The sequence below is a fragment of the Phocoena phocoena genome, chromosome 12, assembly GCF_963924675.1.
Source record: "Phocoena phocoena chromosome 12, mPhoPho1.1, whole genome shotgun sequence".
Classification (NCBI taxonomy): Eukaryota; Metazoa; Chordata; class Mammalia; order Artiodactyla; family Phocoenidae; genus Phocoena; species Phocoena phocoena.
In genome coordinates, this window is record NC_089230.1 from 57,698,791 (window position 1) to 57,724,566 (window position 25,776).

Sequence of the window (25,776 nt, forward strand, 5' to 3'; positions counted from 1 at the left end):
TGTTGTCACAAGAGGCAAGATTTCCTTCTTTTTAGGGCTCAATATTATTCCTCTGTGTGTGTGTGTGTGTGTGTGTATCACATTTTCTTTATCCATTCATCCATCAGTGGACACTTAGCTTACTTCCATGTCTTGGCAATTGTAAATAATGCTACAATGAACATGGGAGTACATATATCTCAAGATACTGACTTCATTTCCTTTAGTTGTATACCCAGGAGTGGGACTATTGCATTATTTGGTAGTTCTACTTTTAATTTTTTTTGGAAGAAACTCCACTCTATTTTCCATAGTGGCTGCACTAATTTACATTCCTACCAACAGTGCGAAATGATTCCCTTTCCTCCATATTTTGACAACAATTTTTATTTTCTATTTTTTTCATAGTGGCCACCCAAACAGGTATGACAAAATATCTCATTGGGATTTTTTTTTTTTTTTTTTTTTTTGCGGTATGCGGGCCTCTCACTGTTGTGGTCTCTCCCGCTGCGGAGCACAGGCTCCAGACGCGCCGGCCCAGCAGCCATGGCTCACAGGCCCAGCCGCTCCACGGCATGTGGGATGTTCCGGACCGGGGCACGATCCCATGTCCCCTGCATCAGCAGGCGGACTCTCAACCACAGCGCCACCGGGGAAGCCCAGATGGCATTTTTTAAATGTCTTTTATCAAGATGGTTGGCCAAGCAAATAATTTTCCAGTTCCATCGGTTTCATCTGTTTACTTGTTTATTTTTAGGTTGGTTGGTGGGCATTTTTTCCTGTGCCATAATTCTTCTTTGTGCATGGTTCCCTGACTCTCTACAACACTTTTCCCTCCCACAGTGTCCTTTCCTGATCTAACTCTTCCTCATCCTTCAAGACAGACCAGGAATCATCTTAGGAAGTCTTATCTCACTGCATTCCTAAACAATCATAGTTGGTGTCCCCCATACACTTTATAGCAGACAGAAGAGGTATACTTAACAACCTAAGTATTGTCGGGGTGCTAGCTAATATGACTAGACATGCAGGCCAGTAAGAACAGGTGCCAGCTGTAAACAACCAGAACTGGTGTGTACTGAGTAAGTATTAGCTATGCTCGAAGCGTGTACTACAATCATGTGGAGAACATGTGCACACTATCATAGTATACTGTTCAATAATCTGAGTAATCTGTCACATCATATGGACAGGGAGCAATCGTACTCACCCTGGAATCTTATGTTGCATGAATTCTTGGTGCAAAGAAAGCCCCAATAAATATTTTTTGAATTAAAGACAATCTGTATGGAAGGAATTGCCTCCAATTTTCATTAAATAAATCACGTCTTATTCCTTCACAGCTTTAACCTCTGGAAGCTCATAAACAATGAATTCACTTCACTCATCCTGTTGGAACACCTCTGCTGAACTTTTGAACAAATCCTGGAATCCAGAGTTTGCTTATCAAACCCTCAGCCTGGTGGATACAGCCATCCTCCCTTCCATGGTTGGGATTATCTGTTCAATGGGGCTGGTTGGCAACATCCTCATTGTATTCACTATAATAAGGTAAGGGCTTCTTTTTCGCTTCCGTAATTTAGGGACATGCTATATACTCCTTCAATGAGTCCTTTTCCCCCTGTAGGATTTTTCTTAATGAAATCAGGTTTTGGAAATATTTGCTTAAGGTAATTAAAGAAGTTCTACAGATATTTTCATCATGTATTAAGTAACATCTGAGTAGCAGACGTCAAAATATCAGTGCTTACTGTTGAGTCAGTGAATTTTTAGAGCAGTGATTCTCATTTTTAGCTACATGTTAGAATCACCACAGGCACTTCCCTTGTGGTCTAGTGGCTGAAAATCTGCCTTCAATGCAGGGGACGCGGGTTCGATCCCTGGTGGGGGAACAAAGATCCCACATGCCGCAGGGCAATTAAGTCCGTGCACCACAACTACTGAGCCCGCACACCACAACTACTGAGCCCACACACCGCAACTAGAGAGAAGCCTGCACACCACAACAAAAGATCCCACATGCCCCTGATGCAGCCAAAAATAAACAAATATTTAAAAATTAAAAAAAAGAATCACCACAGAGCTTTTAAAAATCCTAATACAGAGTTTCACCCCAGACCAATTAACTCAATCTCTGGCAGTGGAGCCCAGGCAAGAACTGAAACTGCAAGGCAACCATTTTATTTTCCGGCAATAAGAGCTACCCTAAGAGGCTGACCTGGCCTGACTGGTAAAAGAGAGTCTTTTGCACTCACTTAGACAAGAGAGATACTCTACCTGATCTACTGCCAAAGATTCAGGCAGTCATACGTGGTGGGCTGCTCCCCTCAGTATGGACCACCCAGTGCGGGCCAAACTGAGAGGCACCTGCTCGCTAGTAACTCTCGCCTTTGCTTCATGTCCCCCACTTCATTCAGCTAATTTCCTGCTTCCTCTCAAACCTAGAGCTTAAGGTTTAACTTGGAGCATAAGAACAGATTACAGTCAGCCCTCAGTACCCATGGGCTCTGTTTCCATGGGTTCCACATCTGGGGGTTCAAGCAATCGTCAAAAATATGTGGCAAAAAATTCCAGAAAGCTCCAAAAAGCAAAGCTTGAATTTACCATGCCCTGGCAGCTACTTCCATAGCATTTCCATTGTATTTACAACTAATTACAGAGTATTTACATAGTATTAGGTATTATAAGTAATCTAGAGACGATTTAAAATATTAGGGAGAATGTGTATAGGTTATATGCAAACACTACACCATTTTATATAAGGAACTTGAGCATCTGTGGATGTTGGTATGGGTGAGGGGCGGCTGTCCTGAAACGATCCTTCATGGATACTGAGGGACCATTGTACTCGTCCTCTACTGGCTTGACAAAACTGAATTTAGAGTTAGTGTACACATGCCCCATCGCTACATGATACCTTTGCTATCCCGATTATTTTCACATTTAAGGTTTACTTGTTTTAATACACACAAGGTGTTAAAAAAAATTTTTGTCCTGGTCTCCGATCATACTTACAGCCACGATTTTAAAAGATTTTTGTCCATATTTATAAATTATAAAACACATTCTAACTTACTACCAAAAAGGTGTTTTCAGCATTATATTAACACATAACTACAACAAACTTTTGTGTAGCATATTACGCTTACAGAGCACAGTTGTAAACTCATTCACTCCTCAAAATGGCAATACTCACTTGAGGAAAGTGGCCCAGGAGAGAAAATAATTTGTCTAGCATCACACAGCTGGTAAGTAACAGTCCTAGCACTTGAACTCAGATCCCATGATTCTAAACTCCAGGCTATATCCTCCATAATAATAACATCAAACAAATCATCAAAACTAGAAAGATGGCTGGAGTTACCATGTGGATGGAAGAATCCTCACAGGACCAATTAAAAGCAGGAGCAGCCCTCGGGAGAGTGACAGGATGACACTCACTATCCCTGAGAAAGCTCATCACTGGTCACTTTCCCCAGCTGGCTTCTCAACTTTTTATTGTCATTATCTCTGTAGTTAAGTGTAGTGTATCAATGGCAATTTTTTTATGACATTCATAATTGAAAATTTATTTGGTATACTGGAATTCTAGTCTTAATGAATTCAGACATTCCTTACTGTATCCTGTAAAACCATTTGTGAATATCAAGCATTTAAAATTATTTTGTAAGTGCTAGAAGCAGTTCCACTCAATATGTATTACTAAATACCTACTGCATGCCCAGAACTATTCTAAGAGTTATGTAAATACCAAAGAAATATGGCAGCATCTGACTCTAAAAAGTTCATGGTTTACTGGAGAAGACAAGATTTAAATACATTAACTCATTTGAAAAATAATACAAGATATTAAAAACAAGTGGGTGAAAAAAGGTGATTCAAAGAACAAGTTCCAGGAACAGAGATGAAAGTAATCAAATATTCTCAGAAAGCCTCAGGAAGCAATAATGTGAAGTAGAAAGTTAACAGTCAGAGACCTGGGAATGTTTCCAGCTCACCCTGTTTGTCTGTTGCACCTGCTCACTTTTCCTTCCATCTTTCTCTCTTGCCCCTCAGTATTTTTACTGTCCCCTCCTAAAGATACAAGCAGTGTGCCTCATGCCTGAGAGCCTTGGTCCCACTGTTGAGAAACCAAGTCCTTAGAAGGTGTAGCCCTCCAGAAATGGTTGCATTTTTACAGACACCTTTTATATGCAAAGACTGGTCAGTGTGAAATTCAGGCCCTGTGACAGGCTGTTGAAATATCTGGAGCCAGAGAAACTTCTTGGTCCCCCTCAAGTTACACCAATAGACAATGGCCTGATTCCACCCACTCATATGGAGACAAAGCTTGAAAAAAAAAAAAAGAAATGTGGAATGTGAATTCTTCTAAAAGTCAATACTGAGCTATAATTCCCAGAGACAGATTCTCAACATAAAGCAAATAGTCATTAAACTGGAAAAAAAAAAAAGAGAGAAAACCTGAGCCATAATACTGACAAATTTACTTGCAATGATTGTGAAAAATCTGCTACTTCTTCATACCATTACAATTTTATAGATAATAAGTGAGAAGATATATGTTAATGGAGCTTTTAAGATGAATCCTTTAATCTTTCAAAAAACATCTGAAGCAACTTAATTTTTATTTTTATTGCTAGGATGTTGATATTTTTCTTTGCAAATTACTCTTCAAAAATTTATTAATCTCTCAAAAGTCATTTGAAAGTAAATTAGTTTTAATTTTTTTCAGCTTGGAATTTATCTAACAGTTTTTTTAATTGCTCCCCAAAAAAAGTAAGACAATTTATATTAATATTTTTATCATGCCTTCCCATGATCTTTTATTTTTTTAACATCTTTATTGGAGTATAATTGCTTTACAATGGTGTGTTCGTTTCTGCTTTATAACACAGTGAATCAGTTATACATATACGTATGTTCCCATATCTCTTCCCTCTTGTGTCTCCCTCCCTCCTACCCTCCCTATCCCACCCCTCTAGGCGGTCACAAAGCACCGAGCTGATCTCCCTGTGCTATGCGGCTGCTTCCCACTAGCTATCCATTTTACGTTTGGTAGCGTATATATGTCCATGCCACTCTCTCACTTTGTCACAGCTTACCCTTCCCCCTCCCCATATCCTCAAGCCCATTCTCTAGTAGGTCTGTCTTTATTCCCATCTTATCCCCAGGTTCTCCATGACCTTTTTTTTTTTTCCCCTTAGATTCCATATATATGTGTTAGCATAGACTATTTGTTTTTCTCTTTCTGACTTACTTCACTCTGTATGACAGACTCTAGGTCCATCCACCTCACTACAAATAACTCAATTTCGTTTCTTTTTATGGCTGAGTAATATTCCATTGTATATATGTGCCACATCTTCTTTATCCATTCATCCGATGATGGACACTTAGGTTGCTTCCATATCCTGACTATTGTAAAATCAGCTGCAATGAATATTTTGGTACATGACTCTTTTTGAATTATGGTTTTCTCAGGGTATATGCCCAGTAGTGAGATTGCTGGGTCATATGGTAGTTCTATTTTTAGTTTTTTAAGGAACTTCCATACTGTTCTCCATAGCGGCTGTATCAATTTACATTCCTACCAACAGTGCAAGAGTGTTCCCTTTTCTCCACACCCTCTCCAGCATTTATTGTTTCCAGATTTTTTAATGTTGGCCATTCTGACCAGTATGAGATGATATCTCATTGTAGTTTTGATTTGCATTTCTCTAATGATTATTGATGTTGAGCATTCTTTCAAGTGTTTGTTAGCAATCTGTACATCTTCTTTGGAGAAATGTCTGTTTAGGTCTTCAGCCCATTTTTGGATTGGGTTGTTTGTTTTTTTGTTATTGAGCCGCATGAGCTGCTTGTAAATCTTGGAGATTAATCCTTTGTCAGTTGCTTCATTTGAAAATATTTTCTCCCATTCTGAGCGTTGTCTTTTGGTCTTGTTTATGGTTTCCTTTGCTGTGCAAAAGCTTTAAGTTGCATTAGGTCCCATTTGTTTATTTTTGTTTTTATTTCCATTTCTCTAGGAGGTGGGTCAAAAAGGATCTTGCTGTGATTTAGGTCATAGAGTGTTCTGCCTATGTTTTCCTCTGAGTTTGATAGTGTCTGGCCTTACATTTAGGTCTTTAATCCATTTTGAGTTTATTTTTGTGTATGGAGTTAGGAAGTGTTCTAATTTCATACTTTTACATGTACCTGTCCAGTTTTCCCAGCACCACTTATTGAAGAGGCTGTCTTTTCTCCATTGTATATTCTTGCCTCCTTTATCAAAGATAAGGTGACCATATGTGCGTGGGTTTATCTCTGGGCTTTCTATCCTGTTCCATTGATCTATATTTCTGTTTTTGTGCCAGTACCATATTGTCTTGATTACTGTAGCTCTGTAGTATAGTCTGAAGTCAGGGAGCCTGATTCCTCCAGCTCCATTTTTCGTTCTCAAGATTGCTTTGGCTATTCGGGGTCTTTTCTGTTTCCCTACAAATTGTGAACTTTTTTGTTCTATTTCTGTGAAAAATGCCAGTGGTAGTTTGCTCGGGATTGCATTGAATCTGTAGATTGCTTTGGGTAGTATAGTCATTTTCACAATGTTGATTCTTCCAATCCAAGAACATGGTATATCTCTCCATCTATTTGTATCATCTTAAATTTCTTTCATCAGTGTCTTATAGTTTTCTGCATACAGGTCTTTTGTCTCCTTAGGTAGGTTTATTCCTAGATATTTTATTCTTTTTGTTTCAGTGGTAAATGGGAGTGTTTTCTTAATTTCACTTTCAGATTTTTTATCGTTAGTGTATACAAATGCCAGAGATTTCTGTGCATTAATTTTGTATCCTGCTACTTTACCAAATTCATTGATTAGCTCTAGTAGTTTTCTGGTAGCATCTTTAGGATTCTCTATGTAGAGTATCATGTCATCTGCAAACAGTGACAGCTTTACTTCTTCTTTTACGATTTGGATTCCTTTTATTTCTTTTTCTTCTCTGATTGCTGTGGCTAAAACTTCCAAAACTACGTTGAATAATAGTGGTGAGAGTGGGCAACCTTGCCTTTTTCCTGATCTTAGTGGAAATGGTTTCAGTTTTTCACCATTGAGGATGATGTTGGCTGTGAGTTTGTCATATATGGCCTTTATTATGTTGAGGAACGTTCCCTCTATGCCTACTTTCTGTAGGGTTTTTATCATAAATGGGTGTTGAATTTTGTCGAAAGCTTTCTCTGCATCTATTGAGATGATCATATGGTTTTTCTCCTTCAGTTTGTTAATATGGTGTATCACGTTGATTGATTTGCGTATATTGAAGAATCCTTGCATTCCTGGAATAAACCCCACTTGATCATGGTGTATGATCCTTTTCATGTGCTGTTGGATTCTGTTTGCTAGTATTTTGTTGAGGATCTTTGCATCTATGTTCATCAGTGATATTGATCTGTAGTTTTCTTTCTTTGTGACATCTTTGTCTGGTTTTGGTATCAGGGTGATGGTGGTCTCATAGAATGAGTTTGGGAGTGTTCCTCCCTCTGCTATATTTTGGAAGAGTTTGAGAAGGATAGGTTTTAGCTCTTCTCTAAATGTTTGATAGAATTCACCTGTGAAGTCATCTGGCCCTGAGCTTTTGTTTGTTGGAAGATTTTTAATCACAGTTTCAATTTCAGTGCTTGTGATTGGTCTGTTCATATTTTCTATTTCTTCTTGGTTCAGTCTCAGCAGGTTGTGCATTTCTAAGAATTTGTCCATTTCTTCCAGGTTGTCCATTTTATTGGCATAGAGTTGCTTGTAGTAATCTCTCATGATCCTTTGTATTTATGCAGTGTCAGTTGTTACTTCTCCTTTTTCATTCCTAACTATTGATTTGAGTCTTATCCCTTTTTTTCTTGATGAGTCTGGCTATGCCATGATCTTTTATTTGTTGCCTTCTTAACATATAGATTGCTCAAACTATGAAGACTACACTAAAAATAAGGAGAACTAGATGCATTTAAAGAAGATTTAGGACTTTCCCATTTATGATAAATACTGGTATCAAAAGAGAATGAATAGAACAATAGTAAGATCATTAGTGATGCTGGAAAGCAAGAAATGAACTAACTTCTGACTTTGCCAAAGGAAGACTACAAAAATGTATGAAAGAATAGATTTACGGAAGGTGGAGCTTCCAGAATAAGGTGTCCTATGTGGCTTTTTTTTTTTTTTAAGAATGGATTTGTGCATTAGGAGGGTGACTATAAAGTAGTGAAGCCAGATCATTACTACTCAGTCATACTTTAAATTCACAGCAGGTCTAAAGGAAGCCAGATTTTAAAATGTAGGAGGAAAACTGGGCCAATTAAAACGTAAAAATTTCCCCTTTTGCTCTTGGGAGAGAGACTTATGAACTCAGCCCCATTACTCAACTATTGTCCATGGCCACAGTGGGTCCTGGAAAACTCCTTCAATAAAGGCGATGTTTCTCTCCATTGGTCCCCCACCCCCATGTTTTGGACATATCTTTCTCCTGTCTACTGACAGACGGCTTTGAGTGGGCAGAGGCTCTCTAAAGGATGCCTTGTCTCCCTATAAACAAAACGTTCCCATTCTTTCATTCCCTGCCCTCAACTGGCTGTCAAGTCAACTAATTTACACTAAATCATGAATTACTGAAACATCTTACTTTTTAACCCCTCCCCATGGTGTCTACATTTTATACAGAGATTACAGGAAGAAGAGTGAGTGTTCCTGAAGGAATACTAATGGTCTAATGATGGAATACCAGTTGCTAAGACAGAGATGGGAAATGCTTAGAACAAGGCCTCTTCTTTTTTCCCACTCAGCTTAGTGCTCCCCTCTGACCCAGCCCTATACCATTCTCAGGGTGCCAGCTGGAGTTGGAGTTGACCCACACCCTTGCTGTACACATACCCTATGCTTTAGATGCTACAAAAACTCCCAGTCACATCTGTTCAAATGAACTGGAAAGTTAATTGGAGACCCTTGCTTTGGTCCAATGCACCAAGACAGCTCTGGAGTATAAAGGGGTTGAACGTCTTCCCCAAGGACACAATAAGTGAGGGCACAGAAATGAAACTAGAATTTCCAATTAGGTTCTCTTTATATATCTTACACTGTGTATCTAGAGCAGGGTTGGCAAATACGTCACTCTACTCTAAACTCTCCCACCCTTGGCAGTCATGTCTAATCACACAGATCTGTCCTTTAGTAGCGCCTGTGTGATGACTCACAATTCTTCTCAGCACAGTGCTTTATGAAATCACTACTAATCCATTGTTGTTGCCTCATGCTGACCTTAAACAAATGAACTACCAGTTATTTCTGAAGCAGAAATTAGTTTACTCAAGATCAGCAAAGTATTGCAATTGGGGATCTGCAACTATGGCAAGCCACATGCAAGTGCCACCCAACAGAGAGAGGAGGATTCTTTTACAGAGGGGGAAAGGAAGTTGGGAGGGCTGTAGTAAACAGAGTCCATTGGAGAAATTGAGAGTTCAAAATATAGTGGCTTGTCACTGGCTGAGTGGTGACAGTCTCTCATTGGCTAAGCTCCTGCCAGGCAAGAAGTCTTTCTTCTGTTGATCTCTGCTATCGTAGGGCATGAGAGCTCCCCGCTTCTGGCCTCCTGACTCCATTTTAATTGAGGTTTCTGTTTATTAATTTTTACACTCACAATAGGAATATAATTTAACTAGAGTTAAATGCCAAACAAGGACATGTGAGGCAACCCAGAGATAAACAAAATTAGGAAGGTACTACCATGTCCTACCACCATCCTCTGCCCCAACACCACCACCCTCCTCCTGGCCCTGAGCTGAATGGAGGGAAAAAAAGTGGTTTTACAGATCTTGGAAGTTTGGGCTGCCTGGTGGGAGCTGTAGCCACAGTGGGATCTGGGACCATGGAGTGGGAACTGCAGGAGGAAGGTGGAGCCATGGGCGGGATGCAGCCACCACCAGAGATGCCAACAGCAGAGACGGGAAGGAAATACCCTGGCCTCTCCTCTCATCTTACCCTCCAATTTCCCTCCAATAGTGCTTCCTATTGGCCAAAACAAAACAAAAGCCAGTTGGCAAGAAGACCTAGGAACAAAGTGCAGAAGGGTGAAAAGTGGGCTTGAGAGTAGGCTGATCAGCAAGGCATCATTCTGCTTGTGTGGGGTTATATATATTTTTTTAGTTTTATTTAACCCATTGCATATATCGCTGTTTCTGATTGCAAAAGGTAAACATGTTTTTAATAGAATCTTTTTAAACATTAAAAAATACAAAGAATAAAGTCGCAATCAGTCATACTACTACTACCAAGTGGATAATCACTGGGATTACTGTGACATATTATTTCAGCATGTTTTTAGACAAATGTCTAAATAAATTTGGGGTCATACTACGTACATAGTTGATTTTTTTTTTTTTTACTTAATAAGTACTTTCTCATTTGATTAAATATTCTTCCAAAGTATGATTTGTAACAACTCTATCATTTATTGTATGGGATTGTGGTATACCTTAATTTATCATAGCATTTAGATATGGCCATATTAACCATATGAAAAACACGTTAGCTGAAATGATCACTGATTTACATATTTTTTTTAATGTTTGGTTCATGAGAGACAGAAATCTAATTAAGTCTGGCAACATGAAATCTGAAGATAAATTAGACCTAAGAAAAGAATGCAAGTGGTATAGCTAGAAATTTTACCATTTCTATCTAATCATTTTTAATTTCTATGCAGTCACTTTCAGTTTAAAAAAGTAATAATAAATATAATGTGTTAGTTTTATTACCGTAGTACCTTATGCCCAGATAGATATATCATTTGCTTCAGAACTCTCTTTTGCTATACAGAGTATCATGTAGAAACACTTTTATTTTATTCTTTTGTATTTCCAGTTAATGGCATGCACTGTCCTCAACAAAGGAATTTCCATAATTCATTATCAGTAAATGATGGGTGCCTACCTGGAGGAGAGCAAGGGCCATGGATCTAATTGCTGCAGTTAGGACCTAAGCAACCACTTGTGGTTTATACCCCAATTCAAATGGAAATAACATCTACTTAATAGGCAAAGATTTATAGGGTTTTTTATTATTGTGTTTTTGCTTTGTTTTTGTTTTTTAATTTATTTTTATGTATTTATTGTTGGCTGTGCTGGGTCTTCGTTGTTGTGCGCTGGCTTTCTTTAGCTCTGGCGAACAGGGCTTACTCTTCATTGCAGTGAGCGGGTTTCTCATTGCAGTGGCTTCTCTTGTTGTGGAGCATGGGCTCTAGGCACACAGGCTTTGGTAGCTGTGGCTCACGGGCTCAGTAGTTGTGGCGCACAGACTTAGTTCCTCCATGGCATGTGGGATCTTCCTGGACCAGGGCTCGAACCTGTGTCCCCTGCTTTGGCAGGCGGATTCTTAACCACTGCACCACCAGGGAAGTCCCTTTGCTTCTGTTTTTGTTTTTTAGCGTGGAACTCCTTCCAGCTGACCTCTAATATCATTTCCTCTCCCCTGAGCCCTCTCCATCTCCTACTCCCAATGGTCTGGTGAGGACGAGGATTAGAGACCAAGGACAGTCATTTAGCATCTTTTTTGGTTGACATGTTTTTTTTCTCAAGTCTCTTCTCCTTCTTGGTCTTTCTGATCTGAGCCACCAACGTCCTGGGGACAAGGAACCAACCTGCTGTATTAGTGGCATCAACAATGCCCAAAGTGTGGTTGCTGAATAAGGACTCACAGCAGTAACTCCCCCATATAGTGTGTGCTGCCACGGCCTGGGTAAAATATCCTGGCCCCGACTGACGCCTCACACGAGCCTTTGATGGCTTAAATATGAAGTTCACAGGCTGTAGAATTTGCAGTCCCTGAATAATGAAGACACACACTAGCTTCCAAACAACAGAGCAATAGACCTGGATCCAGGGTGAACTAACAATTGTGGCACAATCTTAGAGCTAATTCTTATGTGCTACTTAAATTCTTATCTGTCCTCAATACAGAGGTCACTTCTGCCAAGAAATCTGCCCTGACTGCCCCTAGGGGAGGGTGTAGAGGCCCATTTGTATGCGCTCCTTGTGCTTTCTCTAGCTTTCTTTCATCACGTTATAATGTGATCATTTATTACACGTCTAGACTATAAGCTCCTTGATGTTAGACTTTCTAGGTGCAGCCCAAAGCATAATATTATGCCTGACATATAATTGCTGCTCAATAAAACATTTGTTCAATTAATAAACAGCATCTCCCAGATAAAGATGATACCTGTTTATTACTGAATGCCCCAACTCCTTGAAGATAGGGAGTAACTGAATTTTAAATTTCTGCTCTCAGAAAATTATTTTGCCTTCACTTCCCCCAACATTTGACAGGAGATGTTTCTCAGTGCCCTCCACCAATTCACTCGTTTCAGATTTCTACTCCACACTCTGGATTTCAGGGTCTTAATTAATAGTCTTTTCTATTGGGTTAAATTTTATTGGAATATTTCTAAGTAATGGTCGAAATTTGTTTTAACAATGGCCTCAGTTAGGATTTGAACTTACAGCTTCAGTGGGGGAAAAAATGCATTGCAAGATGGAAACATTTATTTTCCCTATTCAGCTATATTTGGTGCTAGGGATAGGTAAAGACAAAGTCTTGCCTGAGTGAGTTTAGAGTTGGTATAATTTGTTGCTATGTAGAAATCACTTCAGAACTTAGTGGCTTAAAACAATCAACATTTGTTATCTCACGCATTTTTTGTTTGTTTTTTTAATTTTTATTTATTTATTTTTGGCTGCATTGGGTCTTCACTGCGGCACGCGGGCCTTCCCCAGTTGCAGCGAGCGAGGCCACTCTTCACTGCAGTGCACGGGCCTCTCATCGTGGCGGCCCCCCTTTGTTGCGGTGCACAGGCTCCAGGTGTGCAGGCTCATTAGTTGTGGCACACGGGCTCAGTAGTTGTGGCTCACGGGCTCTAGAGCGCAGGCTTAGTAGTTGTGGCGCACGGGCTCAGCTGCTCTGCGGCATGTAGGATCTTCCTGGACCAGGGCTCGAACCCGTGTCCCCTGCATTGGTAGGTGGACTCCCAACCACTGTGCCACCAGGGGAGTCCCTCTCACACAGTTTTGAGGGTCAGGAATCCAAGAGCAGATTAGCTGGGTGGTTCTGGCTCAGGGTCTCTCAAAAAGTTGCAGTCAAGCTGTCTGTCCATCTTTAGAGGACTATCTAAAGGCTTGGCTAGGGCTGGAGCATCTACTCCAAGGGAGCTCACTCACAGGTCTGGCAGGTTGGTACTGGTTGTTGGCAGGAAGTCTCAGTTCCTTTCCACATGGACCTCTTCACGGTGCTGTTGAGTAACCTCACAAGACGGCACCTGGCTTCCCCCGGAGAAAGTGATACAAGAGAGAGCAAGGAGAAAACCCCACCATTCCTTTATGTCCAAATTCTGAATGTCACACTGTCAATTCCACCACATCCTATTCGTTAGAAGTGAGTTACTAAGTTCAACCCACACTCAAAGGGAGGGAATTAGGCCCCCGCTCTTTTTTTTCTTTGCAGTACACGGGCCTCTCACTGTTGTGGCCTCTCCCGTTGCGGAGCACAGGCTCCGGACGCGCAGGCTCAGCGGCCATGGCTCACGGGCCCAGCCGCTCCGCTGCATGTGGGATCTTCCGGGACCGGAGCACAAACCCGTGTCCCCTGCATCGGCAGGCAGACTCTCAACCACTGCGCCACCAGGGAAGCCCTAGGCCCCCGCTCTTGAAAGCAATATCAAAGAAGTTATGGACATATTTTTAAACCACTGCAGTTAGTTATCAAATAGTTCAAAACATCTGAATATACACAAGCATTCATATGTGCATTTGTGACAGTTTCCTTTTAACTTTTAAAATAATGTTAGCAGTTGAAAATCTGTAAGAGATGGCATAAATTAAAGGTGTGTACTTTCAATGTCAATCCTCGGGTTTCCCTCCATTTCTTTCAGGTCCAGGAAAAAAAACAGTTCCTGACATTTATATCTGCAACCGGGCTGTGGCTGATCTGGTCCACATCATGGGAATGCCTTTTCTTATTCACCAGTGGGCCCGGAGAGGAGAGTGGGTGTTTGGGGGGCCTCTCTGCACCAACATCACATCCCTGGATACCTGCAACCCATTTGCCTGTAGTGCCATCATGACTGTAATGAGTGTGGACAGGTAAGTGAAGAGACTATGAAATATATTAACATAATTCAGAGATGCCTGTACTTCCCCAAGGTCATCCCAACTTAAGCAACATCAGTGCTGGTTTGTAATAGCAAAGTTCCTCTTCCTTTGTTTGTTTCATTGTAGGACAGATCAGGTAATATTTTTCCAACTTTCACAGAGGTCAATTTTTTCACGGAAAACTTAAAATACTAAACATCTCCTTTTTCCCAATCATTTTTTCTATCTCAGTTTTATTTACAATTGACTGCAAGAAAAAAAAAGACCATAGACCGCCTGGAGGGGTGGGATAGGGAGGGTGGGAGGGAGGGAGATGCAAGAGGGAAGAGATATGGGAACATATGTATATGTATAACTGATTCACTTTATTATAAAGCAGAAACTAACACACCATTGTAAAGCAATTATACTCCAATAAAGATGTAAAAAAAAACCAAAGACCATAAAATCATGAAATATTGGAGACCAGAATGAATGCCCCACCACCACCCATCATTCTTGCAAGAAGGAAGCAGAGGTCCTGAGAAGTGAGGGGATTTGCTAAAGGCACATAGTCAGTGGCAGAGCTGAGAACTGAAGTAGGTCTCCTCACTCCTTGTCTATGGCTCTTTCTGGTAAGTTCAATGCCTCACACACCCTTGTTATCACCTAGCAGCTTAAAGGAATCAGTGGAGTAGTGGGCTCTTAAACAGCTATGAAGAGAAGTCAGAGTACCAGGAGGACCATCCTTTATACTCATCATTATGATTGGTTAATGCAAATACTGCCATTTACATCATTAGAAATTTGTCGGACTGTATCCCAGAACATGCCAAAGCCAGATTCTCCACCCATGTAAGCTAATGTTATTCAAGGAGATAATGGTGATGGCCAGAGCCTGTGGAGCCAGTGAGTGATGGAGCCCAGTTCAGAGGCAGGCTGTCCAACTCTGGAGATGGCAGGTAGCTGGCAACTACCTCACCACCTGGTTTCTTTAGGAAGCATGCAAGCTAGGATGTGCCCTGCATCACCCAGATGCAAGGACCTCCACAACTGCTCTTAGCAGCACTCCCCAAACAGAAACAAGGCCTGAAGACAACAGTAGAAAGCACAACAGAGCAACCCACTTGAAATCTCTATCCACCTTCTTCCCACCCCAAGCCCAACCCAGCACACTTGGTCCCCCTTGCTCTGATCTACTTTTTCTTTCTCCCTTACTTCGAATATATTACATATGTTAATATATTTCGTGTACAAAGATATGCATGTATGTTGTTTTTGTCTAGCCTTCCCTGGCCATCAAATGTCAACTCCACAAAGGCAGGGTCTTTGGTCACTACACTAGTGTCTGTGTAACAATGCCTGGCACATGGGTGCTCAAAAACTACTGATGAATGAATGAGTGAATGTCAGTCTTGAGGGCTGTGTTAAATTTCCCTGAGTCCATCAAGGATTCTTTCCTGAGCTCTGCCTCTCTTACCCTTCCGAGTGGGCCTTTGGGGTCAGGAAGGGATGAGCAGTTCTTCAGATGGATAAACAAAGGAATAGCGGGGTCCATATAAATCATTCCCTGGATCATTATTATTCAGACGTGAATAATGATGGTAATGTTTAATGCAGTTTTTATATCCTGCTGCTTTTCTACAAAAGAATTATCAAAATATGTAGAGTATACTTCTCAACTTATACTTAGCTTTACATTTTTTAATCTGCAGGCTGGGTAAGTCGACCTGGTTAGTTCAGCTGATGCCACCAACGCTGATGGTGTGTGGAGTAAAGCCTGGTGAGCTTGCCAGGGCTCCAACACCAGAGCCCTGCGCGGGGCAGGAACCACTGTAGAAAAGCAACCTAAAGTATAGTCCTCACCATCGTGATCCCATTCTCAGAAGGAGAAAATCTTCTTCATACCATGTACATACCATGAAGGCAGGAGAGTATCGGCTTTTTCTTTAAAGAGGGGAAACTGTACCCCTTCGGTAAACCTCTTACTGCAAATAAAGTGAAAGCGCATTGTCTGCCTTAGAACAGACCACAGAACATTTCCTAATGTTCACAGGTTTTTTCTGAATGTGTGTGTGTGTGTGTGTGTGTGTGTGTGTACCTTACACAACTGAATAGTGTGTATTTTTCTTTTAACCTTATGGACACAGAATGCTAAAATTTTACTTTCAAATTAAGACACTCAGGCCTTTATCTTTCTCCCTGCCCTCACTTCAGAGGATCACGTGGCCAGAGACAAATAAAGATTTTGTAAAACTGAAACTTTCCCCCAGCCCCTGTCATTTCTTGCAGTTCTAACTCTACTAAATTCACAAAAATTCAACAAAATCTATAATTCTGTAAAACAGAAATGAAGTTTTCTCTGTAATGCCAGCACTTAATGTCAGTGCCACCAGTATGCCTTATTGTTTATACATTTATTTGAATTGTCAATTTAATGGATCATAAAACTCAAGTGTTTCCCATAACTCTTTCATTTTTCTTTCTCTGATTAATTAATAACTGCAAGTGTGTGGAATATTTTAAGAGAGGGCTCCTACCTTTAAAGCAATACAAAAAAATTCTATAAACATCCAAAATATGAAAAATATTTGCCTCTAGGTGAAAGCTACCTAGACTTTCATTAGTGGTTACTTTCGTAAGTAAATTTTCTAGAACAACAACAAAGTCAGTAAGTAGGAGCCAAAATTCCCCATTCATTCATTTAACAAATATTTATTGAGCACAGACCGTATGACAGGAACGATGCCAGACACAGGAGACACAGCAGCATTAAACTAATAGCCAAGGCTCCTGCCTTCATGGGGCTTCCATTCCAGAGGTGTAGACAGACATTACACCGTGAAGAGTCACAGGGGTAAATATGTATTTCCACACAATGATACCTACTAGAAGGAAAAGTAGAGTTGCCCCACAATCCGCATTTATAGTCATGGGCCCTCGTATAGAGCGAGTGGTCAGGGGAAGCTTCTCCGAGAGGGAGACCTAAATGGGGACTCCCAGTAGAAGCAGGAGGAAGGAGAGGCACGTCCTGCCAGGCGGGTAGAACAGCATGTACCTGACGCTGAAAGAGACAGAGTTTGAAGGAAGGCCAGGGAGAGACTGGCACAAACTTCAGCCTGAGTGACAGGGAGGGCCGGAGGGAGAAAGACATCAAGGGTCATGGTGAGAATCCTGAATTTTATCTAAAAGACAAAGAAAGGCCATTGAAGGGTTTTCAGTTGGGGAGATGATGAGAGAAGATTCCCTAACCGATTGATGCCATGACTTCATCATCTTTAATCCCAGACAGAATGATGGCAGGGTTGCTGTACAATCACTACTTCATTCCCTTCCTCAGCAGGAAGGGAAGGGAGCTTTCTCTCCTTAGCGACAGGTAACGCAGGTGCAGTGTGGGGAAGGAGGGGTGGCTGAGGCACCCGGGGTCACAAGCCTGTCCCTGCATGGCAAGGGGTCCCCTAAGTGAGTGCAAAACGTCCTACCTCTTGTGCAAAATTGAAAGAGCAAGGAGACAGAGAATTTTCCATTTTCATAAATCTTCATTAAGTAGCTCTACAAAATCTTGGAGAAAATTAAAGGACCATTGACCACATTTGACATTTGTTTATTGTCTACTAATGCTGCTTTCCTACACCCCCGACTGCCAGCAAAACTGTGTTTTCTCAAGTACCTCCTCTGGATCTGAGCTCTCTTTTTCATGCTTTCGCTTTCAGCGTGTCTGAAAAATTATTCTTGGATTTGCTGGAGGACCAAATATGTTTGATATATCAGGATTTCAAGTTTGATTAATGATTATCCTTTTTTCTGGATCAAAATAGAAAAAAAGAAAAGTGAGAACCCCTTCCCCATGAAATTAGTCCACATCCCCCCTCCAGCCTACGTTTCCTGAGGAATTTGTATTGTCTGCTAGTCACGTCTGTTAATTCTCACTGTGATTTCTGTGAACTGAGCCTCCAAGAGCCTGGAGAACTAACTCTAAAGCCATCTGAGCAAAATCTCTGTCCCAGGTGCCTGAATCTCATGCTGCTGGGGATTCTCCCACCAGCCAACGCACTTTCCTCTTTCCTGTCCTACATCAGCCACCGTCCCTCCTGTCCCACATTGGTACACCTTCCCTCCTGTCCTGCCCTCCTGGAGGAAATCCCCATTCAGAGACAAAGTTTTCCAGAGCCTCTTGTGCAAGGGAAGCACCTCTGTAAAGAAAAAGTTTGCACAGCAGAATCTTACCATTTTCAGGGTCTTCATGTAAGTGACAGCTGTGTATCAGTGAGTGGTTTATTCAGACTTACGGGGTCAAGAATTGTTTTCTCTACAGGTACCATCCAGCTCTTAAAAAATATAACTTTCTTTCACCCTGATAGAGGTGTGCTTCAGGGAGGATAATAATACTAATAATTCACTCTTGTCATGAACCTTTCATCCTTGGAGCTCAGTGCTTTTATTGATTGTTCCCAAACCCTTCCTTAACCGGCTTTGCAGGTACTTGGCTCTCGTCCAACCGAGACTGACGAGTTGGAGAACAAGGTACAAGACAAGCCGCATCAATCTGGGCCTTTGGGCAGCTTCCTTTATTCTTGCGTTGCCTGACTGGGTCTACTCGAAGGTCATCAGATTTAATGACGGCGTTGAGAGTTGTGTTTTTGATTTAACATCCCCTGACGATGTACTCTGGTAGGTTGTTAAAACTTAAGAAAAATAGAGTTGAATTAAGTCTTGAAGTGCTTCATCCTCCTTGTCAACACGCGAGCAACCGCGAAGAGTGTCCTTGGGGATCCTCTTCGGGCCGGTCTCCCCACTTAGTTCTCTGCTTCCCACCATCAAGTTGATAGTTTGATTTTAAGGAGAGGGTAACCTTTAGAAGAAGATTCTGAGTTTAATCATGTAACCTCAGTGGGTGCAAATATATTTAACTGTGGATTTTAAAGATCCATGGCAGCCAGATTCAATAGGGGCACAGCAATCAAGGGAGGGGCAGACTTTCCAAAAGGGTCTAGGAGTTATGAGACTCAAACCTTATCAATATGCAGCTGGAGTTTGGTTGAGTCGCGTCCCTCGAAAAGATATATCCAAGTTCTAACTCTCAGTGCTTGTGAATACGATCTTATTTAGAAATAGTCTTTGCAGATATAATCAAGTTGAGATGAGGTCTTACTGGATTAGGGTGGGCCCTAAATCCGATGATTGGTTCCTGATAAGGAGAGGGAGATTTGAAGAGACACAGAGAGGATGCATGTGAAGACAGAGGCAAAGACTGGAGTGATGTGTCTATAAGCCAAGGAACACCAAGGATTGCCAGAAGCCACCAGAGGCTAGGAGAAAAGTCCTGGAGCCCATACTCCCTCCCCAAAACCTCAAAAAGGAACCAACCCTGCCAACACCTTGATTTCAGACTTCCAGCTTCCAGAACGGTGAGACAGTAAATTTCTGTTGTTTTAAGCCATCCAGTGTGTGGTAATTTGTTACAGCAGCTCTAGGAAACTAATACAGCAACCAACACAGTCATTTATTACATCTTAATTTGAAAAAAAAAATTAAGTCAAAATTTTTCTGATTGAAATTTTGAACACTGCATTAGAATCTCTAAGATTTTTCGATCACCTGCTAAGGGCCAGGTACTGTGCTAGGTGCTTTTTACATACATTATGGCAAGTCAGTCTGGCAGATCCCTTTTTCCCAGTCTACCACTTGTCAAATAGATGAGTCATTTCTGAATCACATAGACACAGTCTGAGAGGGATGGAGGTAGAGGCCCAGCAAGGCTACGAGTCCAGCAACAAAAAAATCTCCAGAGGAGTGCAACGTCGATACCATGATTGTTTATTCATTATTTCTCACAACAGCAGTGGCTCCACTCACAGACAGAAAGCGCCAGCTCATCTAAAGGTGAAATGATAGTTAATCACCGCGGGCTGATAAATTAACCTGGCCGCACCCCGGTCTGAAAGGAGGGCAGGACCTGAAGCTCACTATATGACTACATGACTTTGGCCTGTGTCACATAAGCAGAGACTATTTTGCAGCGACAGCTGTTTCTGCTCTTTTCGGTTGGTTATGGTAAGGGATATTCTGAGGTTCTGGCCTCTGTTGTTCCTGCCAGAATTAAGTCCTTACGGTGAACGGAGACTGGGACTAGTGTGCTACGTTCAGAGGCCCTCTGGCTCCGGAGCGCTCTCTCTGCCGCCCAGTCCACACCCACGCAATGCCAGCTGCCTTCTTCCACATAAGGGTTTTGCCCCGGAAGGAGGATACCCGGTATCTGGGCAGAAATGGAGTTGGCCCACCCAAGGGTTCCCCCTGGCGGAGCACTGAGAAAATGATCGGCTGATTTGACAACAGGTCCTCTTCTGTGCCCTTTGAGAGACCATCTGGAGTCTCAGTTACAAGCGTGAGCTCTGGAGCTGGCCTGAGTATCTGGGTTCAAATCTCACCTCTGCCACCTACTAGCTGAGTAACCTTGGGCAAGCCGCTCGACCCCTCTGTGCCTTAGTTTCCTCCTCCGTAACATGAAGATGCTAATGGCATTGTACTCCTGGGGATGCACAGATTCAATGGGTTAAAATATGTAAAGCACCCTCAATAGTGCCTACTACATAACAAATGCCACCTGTTACCTGTTATTGTTAATAACACTAAATATAACGGTAATAAGCACCCTCACCCACTCTGCAGTACTCAGTAGCATTGGCTACTGAGAAGAGCTGGCTAGAGAAGAGTTGTTGTCTATGAATAACGAAAAGCAGACCTTCTGTATGTGAAAGTACCCAGAGAGCCTTAACTTTTCCCCCAAGCACTTTTATTCTGGGCCCTGAAAAATCACAGAATCATAAACTGTAAAAGTCCCTAGCGTTGTGAATGTAACAGTCATGTCTTCTCTCTCATTTTACAGGTATACTCTGTATTTGACGATAACGACTTTCTTTTTCCCTTTGCCCTTGATTTTGGTGTGCTATATTTTAATTTTATGCTATACCTGGGAGATGTATCAACAGAATAAGGTTGCCAGATGGTTAAGTGTATGCCTTATTTTGTTTTATTTGTTAAAAGAACAATTCAGAGATCTAAGATGTCTACAATAGAAGCTTAAGCATTAGTCACTTGAAACATGCCAAGCTCAGACATATGGGCATTAATGTCTCTATAAGGCATTTTCTGAAAATAAGTCATGTTCTGAAGCAGCTATTTGAGGATCTCTCAGTGATAAATATTGTAATCACTGATGTAATGGTTTCATAAAAATGTAAACAGAACTCAAGACTCTGTTTAAAGAATAATTTTGTATTTGTCATCAGCATTGTTATTTAAATGTTTTATGTGTACATTTTGCAGAGTTGTGTACATATGTAAATATCCTAGATGTTGTGTATATTTTATAACCTTTTAATTTTTGTGGGGGTTTTTTTAGCGTAGGGGGGGAGGATCTCATTAATATTTGAATACATAGAACAAGGTTAATTAGGACTAAATAAAACCAAAGACTTACCTAAAGACAATAAACTTGGGAAGGACCTTTAATGATACTTGTCTCTAAAACTATATGAATAAATCTAAATTATTTTCCACTTGAAATTGTACATACCAAGTTGTTCAAATGAGTCAGTGATTATACAACATGTTAGGTTAAGAAATCATTATTAAAATTTGTCTTCAGAATAAATTACTGTATTTTTTTGAGAAGACAAGATTGTGGGGTTTCCCCACACACCATATGTAACACTGTGAAGATTTAAAAAAAAAGAATATGTGAAAAATGTAACCACCATTAGTCTAAATTTGTGGCAAACCCTGGTACCAAAGGTTTAGGTGTTCTATTGGCCCATGACATTTTTTCTGACTTCTTTAAATTCTTCGGAATTATTACATTATTAAAGAGTGGTCTAGGGCTTCCCTGGTGGCGCAGTGGTTGAGAATCTGCCTGCCAATGCAGGGGACACTGGTTCGAGCCCTGATCTGGGAAGATCCCATATGCCGCGGAGCAACTGGGCCCGTGAGCCACAATTACTGAGCCTGCGCGTCTGGAGCCTGTGCTCTGCAACAAGAGAGGCCGCGATAGTGAGAGGCCCGCGCACCGTGATGAAGAGTGTCCCCCGCTTGCCACAACTAGAGAAAGCCCTCGCACGGAAACGAAGACCCAACACAGCCATAAATAAATAAATAAAGCAAACTGTCAACAAGTAAAAATAAATAAACACTATTATATTAAAAAAAAAAGAGTGGTCTATTTAGAATGGGAAAGAGAAGCAACCACAGTTATAGACAAAAATTAGCTTCTAAATGTATCACAGGTGAGAAGGTTGAAATGGAATCATGGAATATTATGACATCGACAGCTGGAGAGGACGCTTGAACCCTTTTAAAACAGTTCTCCAAATCAGATCACTTTGCTCCCAACACTTTTCTCAGAAATGCTAACTAAGAGCATCTTATAAAACAAAGTTCATATGGTCCAGTTATCCCTAAAAATGCAATAAGTTAGAGGAATGATGGTGCCTACTCTGATGAACTGCAGAAGAATCATGATCTTAGAGTGATTTTCAGCTGCCATTTCCCAGGCTTATTCATCTGCTTGTCATGTCCCAGAGAAATTTCTAGTAAATGTCTAAATATGACATAACATGATGAAATTTGGGAAATTTAAGCATTTTTTTTTAGAAAAATTTTAAATTTACATCAAACTTGCATAAGTAGTACAGAGAGTTTCCATATACTCCTCACTCCAGTTTCCCCATTAACATCTTACCATGTTGCATTTGTCAAAACAAAGATAATGGCATTAGTACACCACTATTAACTAAACTCTACCCTATATTGGATTTCACTGGCTTTTCCATTAAAGTCCTCTTTCTGCTCCAGGATTCAATCCAGGGGACCACACTGCATTTAGTTGACACATCGCCACAGTCTTCTCTGGTCTGTGACAGTTTCTCACTCTTTCCTTGTTTTTCATAACCTTGTAGTCTTAAGTACTGTACTTAAGGAGTACTGGTCAGGTATTCTGTAGAATGTCCCCCAGTCTCGGTTTGTTTGATAACGTATCACGATGAGACTCTAAGGTTAAGGTAGCGTTTACGAGGTTTCTTCACTTCAAAATGACTACTTATCCCTTTCTCTATTCCATTATTTGGAAACGAGTCATTAAGTATAGTCCACCCTCAAGAGGGAAAGGAGGGTGAGAATTAAGCTGTGTCTCCTGGAAAGGGGAGTATCTACATATATTATTTGGAATTTTTCTGTAAAGAAGGTTTGTCGCTTCTCTCCCATGTTATTCAATCATTTATATCAGTACAGATTCATATATCTTTATTTGATACTTTGGATTATAATTCACTGCTATGTAATTTATTTTGTTTCTCGAAATGTTCCAGCTTTGGAAAATTCAGGCAATTTTTCACAGGGCTGAAAAAGAGTATTTTCACAGTGCTCCAAATAAGTAAGAAGAAAAATGAGCTTCACATTTCACTACATAGCCATTCTGAACTGTCCAAAAAGTTCTGGGACATTGTTGTCCTATAATTTCTGTGGTTGTTTGTGTCCAGTCTCTCCAGATGTTTCCGCTACAGCTACAGTCCCAGTGTTCCAAGGCAGAGAGTGATGAAGCTGACGAAGACGGCGCTGGTGCTGGTGGCGGTCTTTATCCTGAGTGCTGCCCCCTATCACGTGATACAACTGGTGAACTTACAGACAGAGCAGCCCACGCTGGCTTTCTATATGGGCTATTGCCTCTCCATCTGTCTCAGCTATGCCGGCAGCAGCATCAACCCTTTCCTCTACATCCTGCTGAGTGGAAATTTCCGAAAACGCCTGCCTCAAGGGCAAAGGAGAGTGACAGAAGGAAATCAACAATATGGAAAGCACCTTGAAATAGAGCTTTAAGGAGAGTACATGGATCATCAAAAGTCTAGACAGGCTTGCCTATGCTATTGATGTTATTAAAAAGGGCGGGCAAAACGGTGTGCTGGTGTCCATTCTTGTTGTGCCCTTGTGACTCTAGAACAGTGCTGTAACCATTCAAATGCAGTGAGTTTAATATGCTAACTTAGGTGAAACATAAAATATTTGTCTGTGTAGGCAGTAGGCAGTGGGATAGCTGAAGAGACCCGAGCTCCATGGTTGTGGATGTTATTTCAGCATCTTATAAACTAGTCACTGATGAATATGGCCATCCCTGACCATCGACTGAAAACTCACCAAGGAATTTGACCTTGCCGTCTACACTGTGGCCTCACTGTAACAGTGCCCTTGAGGCTCCTAAGAGGGGACCACCTTACAATGAGATCTGAAGTATGGCCATTTTTTAATCTACAAAAATGTCAGTTTCATAGGGTCTAATTTAATGCCTTCAATAATCAACTCCATCTGTTAGCATGACCATTAGCATGTACTGAACACATACAACATGTAAGATTACATGTAACAAACCTTCAAGGTAAGTATTACCCCAGTTTACTGAGGCTCAGAAAGGTTAAGTGATAAGCTTAACACTGCACAGCTACATAAGAGCTGGGCTGAAATCCAGGTCTGCCTGTTTCTGTCTTTTTACTACAGCCCCTTGGCAACCTGTACCTATCATACTGAAAAGGGCCAATAATTGGGTTTTGTTGTTGTTGGGTTTTTTGCTTTCTCCTACACCCCTACAGGAAAAGAACTAAAGTCTGAAAGAAATGAGTTCATAGTCTTAAAGAAATAAGTTTACGCATATTCTTTTGCATTTAGCTTTGTTCTCATACCTACAAGTGATAGAAACCAGCACCTGCATTTTAATAGTATAATAGTATTCTTCAGGACGTCAAGTACACTCAGACACATTCTCTTTAGGTTACAGTGGATATTTAGTCAAGGCTGCAGAAAGTAATTCGCTTTTAATTTCACAGATGTTCATTATGTCTTTTCCTTTTGTGGCTCGTATAAAACATTCACTTTGATATAGTAAGGAAAAAATGCTTTTAAAGTCTATATTCTCAACAAGGTAAATATTTTATTTTGTTTGGGGATGAATCTGTAAACCCACCTCCCTCATCTGAATATAAAAAACCGCTTGCTTCACGGGCATATAAAACTGATTTTTCATCAGCCCTTTATATAAAAGAGTCACAGAGACCAGGTTTCTAATAACCTGATCTCCATTTTTATATCTCAGTTGTCAAGACAAATGACTTTTCACCCAATGCGTTTGGTTCTAGATCTTTTAGAGACCATTTTGGAACACGGTAATATCAAAATTCATATATGGATGAAAGGTTGTGTAAACAGCATTAGAACTACAAACTGAGACAGGGCACATCTGAGATATTTCACTTCTGTAACTGAGGTCTGCAGAGCTACACACAGAGGCTGTATGCTCCTTTATAGTTTCCATCAAAAGCTGTGTCATGGCTATAATTCCAGGGGCCTTCATTCTCGCTACTCTAAGGTGCAACAGTCAGGGTTCAGTGAATAACCCTGACATCTGAAGACCCAAGACGATGGGTCATAAACAGAAGTTATTATTTGATAATTGAAGAGAAATTGAAGAGTTTACCTCCTTTGTCTTTTTTAATACAGAAAATATTATGATTTTAAAATTTTAAATGGTTTTAAAGCAACAGACATTTTTAAAATAACATTTCCAATAGGCCTCAAATAATTCCAGTATATAAATTGGTCAGTGAATTATTTTAA

The 25,776-nt window shown here is 40.8% G+C and overlaps 1 protein-coding gene across 1 annotated transcript; it reads left to right on the forward strand.

Moving 5' to 3' along the window:
* The first annotated feature begins 1,348 nt into the window (after positions 1-1,348).
* MCHR2 (melanin concentrating hormone receptor 2) lies at positions 1,349-23,983 on the forward strand. Its single transcript, XM_065889108.1, is given in 7 exon segments — positions 1,349-1,530; positions 3,657-3,661; positions 13,929-14,133; positions 18,601-18,792; positions 21,008-21,127; positions 23,679-23,945; positions 23,947-23,983. Coding segments are annotated over 7 exon segments (1,008 nt in total).
* The last annotated feature ends 1,793 nt before the right edge of the window (positions 23,984-25,776 follow it).